Below are 16,998 nucleotides of genomic sequence, written 5' to 3'. Positions count from 1 at the left end.
TATTTAAAGAATTTAAATTTCAACAGCAAGTTGCTAAAGACAGGTCTAAAATATAGTTCATTTAAACATAACCTTGCTTAAACGCTTGTTTTTTGACACTCCCAAACAGACATGCATTTGAACGCTCTGTACTTGCACTTCATGTTCTTATAAGCACATCTAGGAGGCACAGAACTTGGTGTTTTAACCACCTTACGAGAACGCGTGCCGAACTTTTATCGGCTCTTTGAACAATTGTAAATGTTTTGCCTTCCTCACCGAGGGGGACGTCACTCCGCGATAACACACTAAAACGCACAAAAACGAGCTCGAAAAGCATCAACGCTACTCATCGTGCCGAGTTTTCACATAACGCCACCTTAAAGCAAGTTATCGCAAGTTAACGCGCGTTAAAGCGAGTTAAAGCGACCAGCATCTGCTCGACTTTTGAGCCAGGGATATCTATCTTGCAACCTTGCCGTCGAGCAGTTTTTGGTCATGTTTGGCAACTCGGTATTTGTTTTGGTTTGTTTTCAAGCAGTTTTGACAGAAAGAAAAAAACAATGCAAAAATTGCGATTTTTTGTCAACGGTCGGAAAAAATTGCTCCGGTGTGATCGCCTGCTCCACCGTTCACAGCACGGCGCACATTTTGACGACCGGAAAAGTTAACTTTTCTCCCGGTGTGTTGTGTGTGATAGGCGGCTCTAACATCAAGTGCTTAAGACGGACTTTGGCGGAAAATCCTGGCGCAAACTCAAGGAGGAGCAAAGTTTTTGGGTAATGTTTTTTTGGCAGTGCGATTAAGTGATTTTAGTTGTGATTTTTATTGTTTTTGTTGCCAGATAATCGAGTCGCTTGGATGTAGATCAGCCTGACCGCTGAAAGGCGCACCACCACGCTGCATCACTAGCTTTTGCCCTGATTGTGACCCTCCTCCAGCGAAGCGTCGAAACGTTTGCCGAGGAGAAGGGCGAATTCGCCCGGCTGTCCTCGTTTGAGGGGGCCATCGTGATCGGCGATCTGGTCAAGGGCACACTCGGTCCGAAAGGAATGGACAAGATTCTGGTTGCGCATGGCCGCAGCGCCGGCCAGGTTGAGGTCTGGCAGCGAAGATCCTCGTGGACATAAGTCCTGGAAGCGCGACGAGGTTGGCGATGGAACGACTTCCGTGACGGTGCTGGCGTCAGAGTTGCTGCGAGAGGCGGAAAAGTTGATCGAGCAAAAGTTGCACCCGCAGACGATTATCGCCGGGTGGAGAGCTACCACGAAGGCGACACCTTCGGCGCTGATTACCGCGGCTCAGGACAATTCGAAGGAGGTGGAAAAGTTTCTAGAGGATTTAATGAACATTGCCTGGATGACGCTCAGGTCGAAGATTCTGTCTCAGCAAAACTACTTTGCCAAGTTGGCCGTCGATGCCGTGATGCGGTTGAAGTGATCCGGGGAATTGAAATCAAGGTTTTTGGATCGAGCATCAAGATGGACTCGATGGCGAAGATTGCCGAGAAGGAGAAGATGAAGGAAAAGGTGATAACCCGGACCAGTTTCGTCTCGGTCGTTGCGATCTGATCGAGCAGGTCATGATCGGCGAGGACACGCTACTGCGCTTCAGCGGAGTTCCCCTCGGAGAGGCCTGTACCGACGAAGCGGATTGTTCGCTGCACGACGCTCTTTGCGTGTTGGCCGCGGAAACGTCCGGTGAGGAATCGATAGCAATGGAAGCGTTCGGTCTCGCTCTGCTCTAGCTGACGACGACGACGACGATCGCCGACAACGAAGAGTACCGTTTGTAACGCTTATCTAAACGAAGAGTAAGAATGTTGGAGAGGGGTTTTGCAGGACTTTTTTTATGTTAATGATTATTTTCTTTGCAGGTGCACGTGTAATCAACATGCCCATCGAAGGACGCTGCAGCGATGGCCGGACCTGGACATCCTGGACAGCCGGATCATGCTGCTGGAGCAAAAATTTAACGAAAAGATGATTGTTTCTATGAAGATGAACAAAACTACTAGTCAGATGAGTTTTAAATATAGTTAGAATACTTTATTAACATGAACTGTAAAAGAGACTATAATGCTACTTATAAATATACTTAAAAATAGAACTTGTTTCAAAAGAAATCCAACCGCGTTCTGGGAAAACTCTCATAGCGCTACCGACACTCTTGCTGTAGACGCTTCCTCCACAGCAGACAGATTTGTGTTTCAGCCGGTAGAACAGTTGCAGGGTAGACTTCCGACTCGTGCAATCAATTGCAGCGACTGAGCAATCAAGTACGCATACAACTTTTTTTTCTAGAAGTAGACATTGGCAAAGTTGAACACTAGCTCAGGATCGCAACTTCAGGATGTTCCAGTGAGGTGGCTTCAATTCCGCTTTCAAGTTTGTTTCCGCTAACACTCTCGTCCGGAATGTGGTGGAGGTCACGTGAAGTTCATTCAACAACAGTTTATTTCCAACCGATTCCGTCTGGTCCGTCTCATGGCGCAATGGGTTCTTGAGGATGCACCGAATGAACCGACCTTTGTCCTCGACCCTCCAGAACTTCACCAGCACGGCGTGAGTACGTTTGTTGTTCTTGAAGGCGCACCTCTTTCACGTCGTCCGGCGCGTTGAACCCAGCGCGCCCGCAGACACCACGGAACACCTCCAGGTGTTGATTCGGACGTTCCAACATTTTTCCCTTGATAAGGACTTCCTCGTGCAACCGATCTTGCCGCAGTTCCTAGATTCCCCATTTCAGCAGGTTTTCAGCGGAGACGACGTCGATCCGATGCGCAAGCTGCAGCAGCTTCCCAAGGAGGTCCTTGCTTAGCTTTTACAGGTCGTCCAGCTTTTGCAGCTTTGCGTAAATCTCCTGCAACTGCTGTGAGATGCTGGAATTCGCCGTTTCGGAGTTCGTCGACCTGCCGTTCATTCCACCTTTGGAATTGATCGAGCGTCGGTCGGATCCGTTCATCCTAACCTCAATCTGCGACACGATCGACCGGGTCCGCAACGTACTCCAGCGACCGGATTTATGCAAAACACAAGACAAAACGCGTGAATTAGTATTTCTTAATTTTTTTAGCGGACGGTAAACAATGCCGATCTTTCAGGTTGCAGTTGCTGCCGTTCTGTCCGGATGCTGCCAACATGCTAAAGCCGGGCCGCTGTGTCCTGCTGACTCCTGTCCGGGTGCCCCCGTTTTTTTTTAAATCGACGATCTAGTCCGGTGACGGAGAAAAAATTGGCAAAACAAACTGCTCGACTGATTTGACATCGAGAACTGTCATTTGCTCTTGACAGTTCTCGGTGTCAAAAAAATCGAGCAGTGTGATGCGAAAACGCAAGAAAAGGTAAACAAAAACGCGAGTTAACGCGGTTATCGCAAGTTAAAGCATGAAAAAGCGGAAAGGTAAAAGTGAACGCTGAAAAGGTTAGCAAAGGAATCTTTATCGCTCGGTCAACGCGGAAGTGTCATCCCCCTTGTTCCTCACCTTACTGAGGAAAGGCTATAAAATCACTCGAAAAATGAACTTCTTAATTCGACCTCGTAGACCCACCTTCACGTATACCTATCGACTCAGAATCATGTTCTGAGCAAATGTCTGTGTGGATGTGTGTAGGTGGGTGGACAAAAAAATTGTCACTCGATTATCTCCGGACTGGATGAACGGATTTTGACCGTATTAGTCTCATTCGATCCGTCTTGGGGTCCCATAGGTCTCTATTTAAAATCAGCAAGTTTAGTTAAGTACTTCAAAGTTAAGCTAAAAAAACGATTTTGGCGTATGTCCGGAAGATTGTAAAAAGGGTGGTTTTTGCAAGAAACCCTATCATGTTATACATTTTTATAAAGGTATTAAAAAGACCTTTCCAATGAGCCCAAAACATTGAAGATCTGACAACCCTATCAAAAGTTATTAGCACTTAAGTGTTATTTATGCACTTTTTGGGAGCCGGATCTCAGATATTTCAGTAAAAATTATGTCCGGGTCCATCATGCGACCCATCGTTAGTTAGATAATTGAAAGACCTTTCAAATGAGCCTAAAGGATCAAGGATCTGACAACCCTATCAAAAGTTAGTGGCACTTAGGGAGCGTTCTTTTATTACGTAACGCAGTAGGGGGGGAGGGGGGGGTCGGAGGCCGTGTTACGCTCCATACAAAATTTTTAAAATTTGTATGGAAATTTTGTTACGAGGGGGGGGGGAGGGGGTCTAAAAGTCCGATTTTTCGCGTTACGTAATAAAAGAACGCTCCCTTAAGTGTTATTTATATACTTTCATGAGGCCGGATCTGAGATATTGTGATAAAAAATATTGTCTGAATCTTCCATGTGAACTTTCGTTGGATAGGTTTTTTTATCAGACCTTGCCGATGAGCCAGAAAAATTGAAGGTCTGCGAACCCTATCAAAAGAAATCAGTAATAAAATTGATTTGTTAAACATGTTAAGGGAATGTTGCTATTTTTACTGAATGTATCCAGGTTTTTAAGCGAAGATGGCATTCGAAATGGTGAACGTCTGAAATGTCAAAATCGCGCAGTAGCACCAACATAAGAAAAAAATGTGGCTGTCATGTCATAGTACACTTTTTTTCGTAATGTTGGTATACCACCGATATATATATTGATATATCACCGCGTGATTTTGACATTTCAAGTGTTCATCATTCGAACGCCATTTTCGTTTAAAAACCTGGATTGACTTTATGAATGTGAGGAAGGCACCAACCACCTAAAGGTGGATTAAGCATCGTTTTTTGAACAATATTCAACTCTTCTTCATTTATATTTTGAACTAGGCTAGTGCTTTTCACGAATTGGTGTAGCGCCGAAGCCCATTCTCAGATACTCATCAAAACATAAAATATTTATCTAGAACTCACCTTAAAAAACTGTAAAATGGATACATTTTCTAGCAAAGCGCACTGTTCGTTGTTTCCGTATCTTGAAATCCCACAGCAAAGGTTAAAGTCAAAGAGTATTTAAAAAATGGGTTTGCATAAAACGGTCCTCAAACATCCGAATTCCTAAGCTTTCAACAATCTGGACCACTAGACAGCTATTCCACATTGTTCATTTTGGTTTCACACACGGATAATCGATGATGTTTATCACTTCACGGTTCTATTCAGCTTTATTTTCCTACTTTTTTCGCTGCAAAAAAATTAAACCAGAAAAAATAATGACATTTCCACGTTCAGTCAAAGTTCTGACACAGTGCCCGTGCGCGTACTTTAATTAAAAACACGGTGTTTTTAAATCTTAGAAGAACAAGAGCAGCACCCGTGCCGTGCCGATGCACCTCTGCTCCCAAACATTATTTTTCTCATCACTCATTTTAATTACATATGATACAAAATAACCAAAAAATGACAATGACCAATTTCAGATCGAGCATTTAGAGAAGGCACATTCTGTCAAAAAAACCACGAAGCAAATTCTGCAAAACGGTTTAAAATCCGTTTTAAATTTTTTGTGATTTATAAAGTATGCATAAGAATCTTTATTTTATGCACCTTATTGTTAACATCAACTAATTTAACTACATCATTAGCTCATTTAAATGCATTGTTTTGCTTTAACTATTTCATCATGCAGAAAATAAAAATATAAATTCAATTTTAATTCTTCCACATACAATGAAGTTCAAATTGATCCGGACAAGTGTGAAAGAACCTTAAACCTCTTCAGTCCCTTTCCACAATTTTGTTTTTGTTTTGCGCGTTTTTTCTCCTTGCTGCGCTGTGATTGGCTGTTCTCCAACCCGGCTAGCCTATAAAAGAAGTTGGCAGTGTCAAATTCCGTCATTCTCACTGTAATATTCGACGGAGTAACATCGCATCGGAAGCTGACTAAGGACCATGGCTCGCACGAAGCAAACCGCTCGCAAGTCCACCGGGGGAAAAGCACCGCGGAAACAGTTGGCCACGAAGGCAGCTCGCAAGAGTGCGCCGGCCACCGGAGGAGTGAAGAAGCCGCACCGATTCCGGCCGGGGACCGTGGCGCTGCGCGAGATTCGCCGCTACCAGAAGTCGACGGAGTTGTTGCTGCGGAAGCTGCCCTTCCAGCGGTTGGTGCGCGAGGTCGCCCAGGACTTCAAGACGGATCTGCGGTTCCAGAGTTCGGCCGTGATGGCGCTGCAGGAGGCCTGCGAGGCGTATCTGGTGGGGCTGTTCGAGGACACGAACCTGTGTGCGATCCACGCCAAACGTGTCACGATCATGCCCAAGGACATCCAACTAGCTCGTCGCATTCGTGGCGAGCGCTCCTAAAAGATTTAGTTCTTATCAGTTCCAATCTGTTGAAAGAGTCTAATTCCAAATCGGCCCTTTTCAGGGCCACCCCAAATGAATCACGAAAGAGTTTATCTTGACAATTTCACTAGGTTAAACTTTGGAAGAGCGTGTAATGCATTTCGAATCTATTTTGCGCAAGTGTTAATTAATAATTACCGTTTTTCCATTTTCACATTGTGCATTTATGAGGTCCGTTTCGATAGGGCGAATATGCGTGTTTGCAAGCAGCAAGTTTGTCTGTGTACCAGTTTGATTTTGCCAATCGAACCATCTACAGCAGCCATTTTCAACCTTCTAGGCTGGTACCCCCTACCGTGTAAATCAAGTAGGCTCGGTACCCCCGTTGAGAATCGCTGATGGGTGCTTTGTTCAAGGGAAAAGCAGACTGTTGACAGGCGCAAAATTTTGCGTTTGCGTTCAGGCCTTACGACAATTTTCTTTTCTGGTATGAATTGGTCAGAGGGCTTTTTGTTAATTTGATTTGGTTAACCGTTCGAATTATTTCTAGAAAATCCACCACGGTTAATCAAATCAAATTAACAAAAGCCCTCAGATCTGGACGTAAACGCTAAATTTTGCGCCTGTCATCATAGCCTGCCAGTCATTGACCATTGAACAAAGCAACCCCTTTAGATTGTTCGACTGACAGTTGATGGAAAAATCGAATTGTCACAGCGTTCTGCGTTCACCACTTTGTCGAACGAACAATCTTGTTCTTAGCGGAATCTGGATCAACCAAGGAGGCAGATTTTGAACCATATTCGTGAAATAATTGTTGCGGTTTTCCATCAGTTTGAGATGTGGAACTTTCGATAGTTGAGAAAATTTACCGGAATCGCAACCATTCGACTCGGGAATTCGCCCTCAAGAAACGTTTACGCTGATTGATTTTGAAGAATAACTCTTTCGTGAATATGTAGTGGCCCTGAAAAGGGCCGTTTAGTTTAACTCCTCTACTTGGAGCTGGTAAACTTGGTGACTGCCTTGGTTCCCTCGGACACGGCGTGCTTGGCTAGCTCTCCCGGCAGCAGCAAACGGACGGCCGTTTGAATCTCCCGCGACGAAATCGTCATCCGCTTGTTGTAATGGGCCAGCCGAGAAGCTTCCGCCGCAATCCGCTCGAAGATGTCGTTCACGAAGCTGTTCATGATGCTCATAGACTTCTTCGAGATGCGCGTGTCCGGGTGGACCTGCTTCAGCACCAACAGGATGTACCGGTGGTAGTTTTCCGAGCGACGAACTTTGCGCGCCTTTCTACCTCCATCAGCAGCAGCACCCTTGACGATGTTCTTCGACGCCTTGCCAACAGCCATCTTCTTAGAGATGGCCGTTTTCGGAGGCATGTTGGTTCTGGGTCGTGGATTCGATGTTAATACTTCAACAGTCACAGTAGGAATGATACTGTCGGCTGGGCAACAGTTGGTTTTGTTAGCGCGAGTAGGGAACGAATGCTCCTCCTTTGGCGTTTGCTTCCTTCTCTCTACGTCATTCGTAGCTCCGCCCCCTCTCTGCTCGAAACGCCAACTGAGTGATTATATAACAAATTTTCGGGAGGGCAAATTTTTCACACCAACTTTATCGTTAACCGTAGCAACTCCTTACCGAATACATCATGTCCGCTCGAGGTCAAGGAGCCAAGGCCAAAACGAAACCGCGTTCTCGGTCGGATCGCTCAGGGCTGCAGTTCCCGGTCAGCCGTGTCCATCGATACCTTAAGAAGGGAAACTACGCTAACATCATCGGAAGCGGCGCTTCGGTCTATCTGGCCGCGGTGCTGGAGTATCTGGCAGCAGAAGTTCTGGAACTGGGAGGAAACGCCGCCCGGGACAACAAGCGCACCCGGATCATCCCGCGGCACCTGCAGTTGGCCATCCGAAACGACGAGGAGCTGAACAAGCTGATGGCTGGCGTGACCCTGTCCCAGGGCGGCGTGTTGCCGAACATCCACGCCGTGTTGCTGCCGCAGAAGACCCAGGAGAAGAAGTCGGAGTAGATTCTGACGGACTGACTAACGCTTACTAAACCGCCCTTTTTAGGGCGACTGAATTTAGTACAAAAGAGTTATTCTTTTCTTAATCAACTAAATATAACAAGTTGACACTGAAACAAAAATATTTTCTCATAAAATTCTGGACCACCATTCGAAAAGGGCGCATTAACGTTTCGACAAGTGGAGCTAATTGTAATATTGGATGTAAGTGGACTTTAAAAATTCTTTATTCATTTCTTATAACTGGACAAGGAAAGATTAATAAAGACACTATCGCATTAGTAGTAAGGTGTAAAATGAAATAATTAAATTTTGATTTCATCCAACTTCGGTCATCATCTAATTCAAGCCTATCAAAAATAAAAACTGGATTCAAATGGTTCACAACTTTTGCCTTTACTTTTACCGAACCGTTTTAGTTCTTCTTGGCCACCACCAGCTTATCGTTGCTGTCCAGGTAATCGTAGGTCAGCTTGGCCAGTACCGCCCCCGATGAAAGCCCGAGAATCGTGGCCGCGGCGTTGTTCCGTGGGATGGCACTCCGCAGCACGGCCCAAACGAGCACCGATCCGAAGCTGAACAGGGCGGATCCGACGATACTGTACGCGGCCCGCTTCTGGCCACTCGCAACCAGCGCCATGTGCGGCCTGCTGTAGAAGTAGAGCGTTGTTCCGAGCAGGGTGTGCACCAGCAAAAAGTTGGTCACGTCTCGTTTTGGCAGCAGCCTGAAAGATCAAGGAAAGGAATTGTTTACATGCCTCGGATCTCGGACGATTTAGGGCTGCACTATTAATAGACTGGTGCTTACCGGATGGCAATCGACGGATTCATGACGTTTACGGAAAGAGCCGCATAGCTGACCATCGACTGTACCGGGATGTAGTAAAACAAAATGTTTTCCTTCGTCAGCGGCTTCAGTCCAAGCGTCTTGCACAGGGACTGCTGGTTGGCGGCGGCTTCGGTCATCTTGAGAAACTTTGAACACGATAAATATAATGCAAAATGTCACGGGTAACCTCGGAACAACCGGGATTTTTCCAACTTTACTGGCCCTTTGGAACTGGCTCGGTCCGCATCGATTGTGTAACCTGCGGATGACAGAGCTGTCACAATTTTTACTCCACCTCGTCATGTGTTTTGTAAACATTGCTGTGTAGAGTTTGCTGTTCACTTGATAATTCTACAAAATATGCCAACGTAGGACTACGTTCTGATGTGGTGCTGGTTATTCGTTAAACGTTTATTAACGGCAACTTTGACCATCGAGCTGTCAAATCGCAACATCGAGTTAAACTTTCTGTGCAGTTGTTGTGAAGGTTACCATGGCTTTTCGAAAAGTTTAACTCCTTGTTGCACGCACACACTCTCACTTTTAATTTCTCGATTGGTCATTCGCTGCCCACGTTTTGATAAGATACGCAGCTGGAAAGGAACAGAAAAGGAAAGTATTGCGCGTATTCCCGAAAAAGACACGCGGCATACCAGTCTCGAAACGACGCGCCGCACTTTCGGCAAATGCGCGCTGTCAAATCGGTCAAATCCCATATTGTGCGTTTTGTTTTTGTTGATCTTCTTCTTCGAATTGAATGGCATTGTTGCCGGGAATGTTTTTTATTGCACCAAAAGTGCAGAAAATCGCTGGCAACAGTGTCTGCGGCACATTCTGAAATGCCGCGCGGCGTGTACCTTCGAGAGAAACGGACAATAGCGTTTGACGATTTTTCGCGCGATGCTTGTTTGTACCCGCATAATCAAATACCAAAGGTGAAACTGTCGAAATCATAAGAAAATTATTTCTGGTATGGTTACCATTTGTGATATTGTTGATATAATGTCACGACCATATAACAAAATTAAAATGGTACTATTTCCCGAATTGTTACACTTATCTTGACATATTCGAATGGTTGATTTTTTTTCCTACAATTTAATGAACGGTATCTATTCGTCATACGATTAGGATGGTTCGAAACAGCTATTGTTAGAACATAATAGTACTGTAGCCGGTATGATAAAAGTTATGATACTCGGTATGATTTAGTCAAAGAAGCCTAAGCGGAAAATTTCCTAAATTTCCTAAGTCCTAATAATTGAAACAATTGCACAACAATTAATGGTACGATATAATTATTCCTCATATGTTTGGTATTATTTCAAACAGTTTTTGTATGATTGAGCCAAAAATGAATTTTAGCGAAAATTTTCTTAAGTCCCGATGATTCAAACAATTGTTCAACAATTCATGGAGAAATATAACTTTTCGCCATATGGTAAGGATTTTTCGGAACAGCTATTGTTAAAACATAAGGGTACCATAGCCGACGTAGTATTTCCAACTTGAAGCTCAGCGAAAAACTCTTAAGTCCCAATAATCCAAACAATTGTACAACAATTCATGGAACGATATACCTGTTTGCCATATAGTTTGTATGTAAAGCTAATTTATTTTCGTGATAATTTTTATAAGTCCAAATAATTTAATCAATTGATTGACCATTATCAGAACGATAACTGTTCGCCATGTGATTGGTCTATAATTTATTTGTATGGTTCTACCATACATGTTACGATATATTTATGATAAATTTTGAGGCCTCATTTCATAATAAAATGCATTTTAAACCGCCAAACGTAATGTAACTGAGATAGCTCAATTAGATAAGGCGGCAGCACCACGGAAGAATCAACAGGAGACATCATCATCAAGCGGTAACAAATCCCGGACATTACAAAAAAAAAACGCTCACCATTAATAATCATATACTTACCATTCCCATTTAAATCCATAGTTCCCAGAACATTTGTAAAGTTTATTTTTTGGCTCCTCCCTTTTCAAATGGTGTCGGTAAGTGTCGGTAAAGCAGTTCACCATTTAAAATCATATTTTATTAATTTGTGGTACGGTTCACATAAAATAAGAATTGAACAGTTTGGGGTAGGGTATGACTATGATCCACGAAAAAAACATACTCACACAAACTCGCGCGTGGATATCTCTATGGTAAAATACTTGAACATCCCTAGTTTGTGTAGACTTTTTGACGTTCTGTGCAACAAGGCTTTTGTTTGGCGCGCACTTTGCGCATGTGTTGGTGTCTCGGTTGTTTTGAATTCGCAACTGTCAGAAGGAAGTAAAACAAAAAAATAAGTCGATTCTCTCCCCTTGTTCTCGTTCGCAGTTCAAACTCGAAAGGTGTGCAAAGTGCGCGAGTGGTGTTTTTGTGTGTTATTCGTGAAAATTTGCCGGGTTTTAGTGCTGCTCAGTGGTTTACGGTACGTGGAACGCTGTTTGCCTTGAATCGGTTTTCAAATAAATTTAGAAAATGGTCCCATTTTCGGAATTTTTCGATTCAATGTTTAGAACTTGTTTTGGGAGGAGAGGAAAAAAAAATCAAGAACAAAAACTTGCCCAACCGTTCAAGCTAACTCACACTGATGTAGCATTTTCAGCGGTTCCGCGTAGTGTTCACTCATACATTTACAAACTTCCCGTCGTGTTAGCTGTGTTTAGTTTGTTTTTGTTTTATTTTGTTTAGTTCCTCAACTATTACTTAAGATATATCTTCAGTTTTTCAATAACTAAATTCTCAACAAAAGTTTCATTGGTTCTTTAAACACAGTTAATAGACGTATCCAGTTTGAAATGGCCGCTAGGTGACCAATGGTGTTAGAAATGACAGCTTCCATGTATTTGAATATGGGAGCTCAGGAAAACTCAATTTTTAAGCAATAAAATGATTATTTATGATAAAAGTATTGATTGATTAGTTGCACAAAATGTGTCTAGAATATTATTAAAATAAAAACTGTTCGAAAAATTTGCAATTGAGATAAGTACACCATTCGAATCAGCAGGAATTTTGGGCACCAAAAATATATAGTTTTCATATGTTAAGTATTTTATTTTAGAAGAAAATTAACAAAAAGTATGAAAATCGAGACATTTAGTATGGGAGCTGTCAAATCTCTCACCATCAAAAAGCAGCGTTGAGCTTTCGCTGGATTTGTCTATTTAATTTCAAACGTTGAACTTTACGTTACTTTAATGTGGAGTTTATGAAATGGAGCCTAACATTTCAAAAGGGCACAAAACTTTTGTAAACAATAGTGTATCCCTTTCACTCAAATGACAGTTTGCATAAGGTGTGAGCGGGATACACTCTTGTTTACAAAAGTTTTGTGCCCTAATGAAATGGAAAGCACGAAATACTGACTTTATAAGCTGTTTTCTTTAGCTAAATGCTTTAGATTGTGTGAAACTATTATAAATTTCTGTCAAACTATAATATCACGGGGAAAAAAATATATTTTATTTTGTATTGTATTGTACATGTATCGTGTAACCAACAAAAGGCTATGCAAGAACAAAATCAGCTTAAAATAATTTTGATCTAAAACAGGGGTGCCCAAAGTATGGCCCGCGGGCCAAACATGGCCCGCGAGGTGATATTTTGTGGCCCCCGGACCCATTTTGAATGATCATGTAAAATGGCCCGTTGACCACTTGTAAAGTGAATTTATACTTTTTCAAAATTAAGGTTTATTTTAAGCTTTTATATGCTAATCTTTTTTTTTTTTTTTTAATAATAATAAGAAATTTATGATTTATCAACATTTTGATCCCCACTTTAGGATACAAATAATTTGATCAAAATATTTTATAATTGAAACAATTTCACACGTTTCAATGTTAGTGAAACTAGTAAATATCGTCAAAACTTTCATCAAACATTTTAGAAATATAAAAAAACGTTCAAGTTTGACTTAGGTAGAATTCTGTAATAGTTGCAACAATAAAAGTTTTCTTTATTAATTTCCAAGGCATATTGACTCTTTGATGAACTGACCCTCAAACTAACATTGCACTTCCTTAGGGATTCGAACTCATTACAGTTAGATAACGAATCTGATTGACTATCAACTGATTCAGGCAGAGAAAATGTGGAAATCGGAGGATCAAGTTTGCAGAAAATATTAAACAAAGCTTTCGTCGATCAACCCACCCCTCCACAATTCGCAATTCGCAATTTTCAGTGTAAGAACGGGCCTTGACAATTATTAAAAAAAATGGCTCGAAAAACCAGCAGCAAAAATATATTTCCAAAAAACTAAAAAAATGAAATATAAATGCATTCAGGTGAAATTAATTAAATATGCATTCCTTTGCATTTAAAATCATTTGAGCATGTTTGAATTTCTTAAAAATAATTTGAATTTTAGTGAATTTTCGATGAAATAAATAAATGTTTTTCGCTTTTTTTGAAAATAATGATTGCAGGTTAACTATACGGAAGCTTAAAACATTTTCTAAAAGTTGAAATTCTGGCTCTCAACGATTTTTCATTAGCCACATTTAACTTATAGATGATTTGTTCAACATGTAATGTCACCACCATTTTCGAAATATAAAAACAAAACATTAATATTTTTTTTGAAAACACAAGTACTAAAAATTTTTTATTTAATTCAAATACCAGAAACAACAAAATCAACAATACCGATAGAAACCCGTTATTTTGTGGTTTCTATAATTTTAAATAGATTTTTTTTTAAATAACAGAAATGTAATCTTTTACATTAAAATAACGTAATTGATTTTTTTAACAACCTTTTTTGTAAATTTGGCCCGCAAGGTCATTTGAGCTTCAAATTTGGCCCGGCCTCCAAAAACTTTGAGCACCCCTAATCTAAAACGATATTTATAAAAATCATAAACATTTTAAAATTGTTGTTCATAATAATCTGATAGTTTTTGTTATGTTTATGTTTGTTTGGTACAAAAAAAACGCGCCAGTATCAACGAAAATCTACACGTTTTTCAATAAGTTTGAATGACTTTGTGTGTTTGAAATTTCCCCCAGAACATTTCATTCCCCTTTATAGGTCCCTAGTGTAAATAATATTTACATATTATGTACAGGGGACCATCCATAAACCACGTGGACACTTTTTTGGGAATCTGTTTCCCCCCCCCCCCATTCGTGGACAATTGTCCATACAAAAATTTTGGATCGTGGACAATCACCATACCCCCCCCCCTAAAGTCTCCACGTGGTTAATGGATGGTCCCCAGGTCACCAATCACTTTTGTTTTGGAAATTGGTAATTAAAAAATCGAAAAGCCTCAAAACTGAAACAACTCAAAATAGTAAAATCGTCAAATAATTTAATTTAATATTTCACTAATACCAATCTCAAAGTCAAGAAACCCAACAATCCAAAAATAAATTTAAATAACTGAAATTCTTCAAATCTTACCTGGCGGTCTGGAAATTTCAAACTTTAAAAATAAAAATAAACCCAAAAGCCTAAATTAATATATATGAAAAATGTAAAAATATTATGAATACAAAGAGACGAGCTGTTCCTTTTAATTCCGCTATATATATTAGGGTGGGTACGTTTTTCAAAAAGTTCTCGGATCAAGTTTTAGTATGATTCCCCTTGTAAGGCATGCCCATAGGGACTTTCATGCCAAATATCAGCTCATTTGGTTGTAAACTGGCTGCGCGCATCAGGATTAAAGTTTACATGGGAATTACTATGGGAAATTTGAAGTTTTTGTTCAAACGCTCCTACAGGTCTGGGAAAATTACGCGCCAACTTCTGGTATGGTCAAGCCTATGGATAATGGTCTGGAGAACACTTTTCCCGAAGAGAGCATATGGATTCGTTGTCCCTAGACCTGGCGCATCGGCAAACAATCCGATGTCTCCGGAATCAACGGTTTTCCATCAAAAAGCATCAAATTTTCCTTAGCATGCTATGAAAGCTTGATGAACACCGCGACGCCATTCGTCAGGCAGCTACCACGTGGTTGAAATATTTGCAAAAAAATACAAATTTGCTATGCAAAGATTCTGAATTCGACTAAATAATATCAGGATTACTCGAAATCATCATTTTCCATTTAACCCTTTCAGGCCTGATTTTTTCTGAGCTGTGTTAATCTACAATTTTGGTACCAGTAGTTCATTTTTTCCATGAGTAAACAGAAACAGGCAAAAAAAAGTTACATTTCATTATTGGACGTTCTGGGTCCTCCAAAGTGTCCTGGAATATAGATCTTGGAGTCTACCGCCGTAACAACACGATTTTACCAAGTTTCCGATTATGGTTCATATTCAGTGATATCCCTGAGACCCTTTGGCAACACTATGAGCTATGTGGATCACTTTTGGGATGTTCTGGGTCCTCCAAAGTGTCCTGGAATACAGATCTTGGAGTCTACCGCCGTAACAACACGATTCTACCAAGTTTCCGATCATGGTTCATATTCAGTGATGTCCCTGGGACCCTTTGGCAACACTATGAGCTATGTGGATCACTTTTGGGATGTTCTGGGTCCTCCAAAGTGTCCTAGAATACAGATCTTGGAGTATACCGCCGTAACAACACGATTCTACCAAGTTTCCGATTATGGTTCATATTCAGTGATGTCCCTGGGACCCTTTGGCAACACTATGAGCTATGTGGATCACTTTTGGGATGGTCTGGGTCCTCCAAAGTGTCCTGGAATTCAGATCTTGGAGTATACCTCCGTAACAACACGATTCTACCAAGTTTCCAATTATGGTTCATATTCAGTGATGTCCCTGGGACCCATTGGAAACACTATGAGCTATGTGGATCACTTTTGGGATGTTCTGGGTCCTCCAAAGTGTCCTAGAATACAGATCTTGGAGTCTACCGCCGTAACAACACGATTCTACCAAGTTTCCGATCATGGTTCATATTCAGTGATGTCCCTAGAACCCTTTGGAAACACTCTGAGCTATGTTGATCACTTTTGGGATGTTCTGGGTCCTCCAAAGTGTCCTGGAATACAGATCTTGGAGTCTACCGTCGTAACAACACGATTTTACCAAGTTTCCAATTATTATCTGTATTCCAGGACACTTCGGAGGACCCAGAACATCCCAAAAGTGATCCACATAGCTCATAGTGTTTCCAATGGGTCCCAGGGACATCACTGAATATGAACCATGATCGGAAACTTGGTAGAATCGTGTTGTTACGGCGGTAGACTCCAAGATCTGTATTCCAGGACACTTTGGAGGACCCAGAACATCCCAAAAGTGATCCACATAGCTCATAGTGTTGCCAAAGGGTCTCAGGGATATCACTGAATATGAACCATAATCGGAAACTTGGTAAAATCGTGTTGTTACGGCGGTAGACTCCAAGATCTATATTCCAGGACACTTTGGAGGACCCAGAACGTCCAATAATGAAATGTAACTTTTTTTTGCCTGTTTCTGTTTACTCATGGAAAAAATGAACTACTGGTACCAAAATTGTAGATTAACACAGCTCAGAAAAATTCAGGCCTGAAAGGGTTAAATGGAAAATGATGATTTCGAGTAATCCTGATATTATTTAGTCGAATTCAGAATCTTTGCATAGCAAATTTGTATTTTTTTGCAAATATTTCAACCACGTGGTAGCTGCCTGACGAATGGCGTCGCGGTGTTCATCAAGCTTTCATAGCATGCTAAGGAAAATTTGATGCTTTTTGATGGAAAACCGTTGATTCCGGAGACATCGGATTGTTTGCAGTGTAACAAATTCATTTAATCCAATGTTTTCTGATAAATCGGTTGAAAAGGGATTTCAAAAACTCTACACTAGTATTAATCAAAGAAGTAATGTGCTTAGTACAAGAAATATACATAAATTGAAAAATATAACAATAAAACAAAATATAAACATATAAATTTATAAAAAAAATCGCATT

The 16,998-nt window shown here is 41.3% G+C and overlaps 4 protein-coding genes, 1 non-coding gene and 1 pseudogene across 5 annotated transcripts in view; 4 read left to right on the top strand and 2 right to left on the bottom strand.

Annotated features, from left to right (window-relative positions):
* The first annotated feature begins 111 nt into the window (after positions 1–111).
* Positions 112–3,425, top strand: LOC120425551 (T-complex protein 1 subunit beta-like; annotated as a pseudogene).
* Positions 3,426–5,760: 2,335 nt separating this feature from the next.
* LOC120425530 (histone H3.1-like) lies at positions 5,761–6,401 on the top strand. Its single transcript, XM_039590084.2, has one exon. The coding sequence runs from the start codon at positions 5,837–5,839 to the stop codon at positions 6,245–6,247; it is 411 nt and encodes a 136-aa protein (XP_039446018.1). The 5' UTR covers positions 5,761–5,836; the 3' UTR covers positions 6,248–6,401.
* Positions 6,402–7,221: 820 nt separating this feature from the next.
* LOC120425531 (late histone H2B.L4-like) lies at positions 7,222–7,614 on the bottom strand. Its single transcript, XM_052708069.1, has one exon. It carries the CDS (start codon positions 7,612–7,614, stop codon positions 7,225–7,227), a length of 390 nt encoding a protein of 129 aa, XP_052564029.1. The 3' UTR covers positions 7,222–7,224.
* Positions 7,615–7,672: 58 nt separating this feature from the next.
* Positions 7,673–8,405, top strand: LOC120425532 (histone H2A-beta, sperm-like). The gene is made up of 2 exons (XM_039590087.2): positions 7,673–7,799; positions 7,863–8,405. The coding sequence occupies exon 2, from the start codon at positions 7,884–7,886 to the stop codon at positions 8,262–8,264; it is 381 nt and encodes a 126-aa protein (XP_039446021.1). The 5' UTR covers positions 7,673–7,799; positions 7,863–7,883; the 3' UTR covers positions 8,265–8,405.
* Positions 8,406–8,632: 227 nt separating this feature from the next.
* LOC120425529 (uncharacterized) lies at positions 8,633–9,366 on the bottom strand. Its single transcript, XM_039590083.2, has 2 exons — positions 9,070–9,366; positions 8,633–8,986 (listed from the first exon to the last, which is right to left on the bottom strand). The coding sequence occupies exons 1-2, from the start codon at positions 9,225–9,227 to the stop codon at positions 8,677–8,679; spliced, it is 468 nt and encodes a 155-aa protein (XP_039446017.1). The 5' UTR covers positions 9,228–9,366; the 3' UTR covers positions 8,633–8,676.
* Positions 9,367–11,401: 2,035 nt separating this feature from the next.
* LOC120425519 (uncharacterized) overlaps positions 11,402–16,998 on the top strand; it is a 111,931-nt gene continuing 106,334 nt past the window's right edge. The window contains exon 1 of the transcript XR_008212013.1: positions 11,402–11,534. This is a non-coding gene — a transcript (uncharacterized LOC120425519). The remainder of the gene's footprint in view (positions 11,535–16,998) is intronic.

Source organism: Culex pipiens, chromosome 2, assembly GCF_016801865.2.
Source record: "Culex pipiens pallens isolate TS chromosome 2, TS_CPP_V2, whole genome shotgun sequence".
Classification (NCBI taxonomy): domain Eukaryota; kingdom Metazoa; phylum Arthropoda; class Insecta; order Diptera; family Culicidae; genus Culex; species Culex pipiens.
The sequence above is the reverse complement of the archived record's forward strand: the minus strand, read 5'-3'. Positions and strand labels throughout refer to the sequence as shown.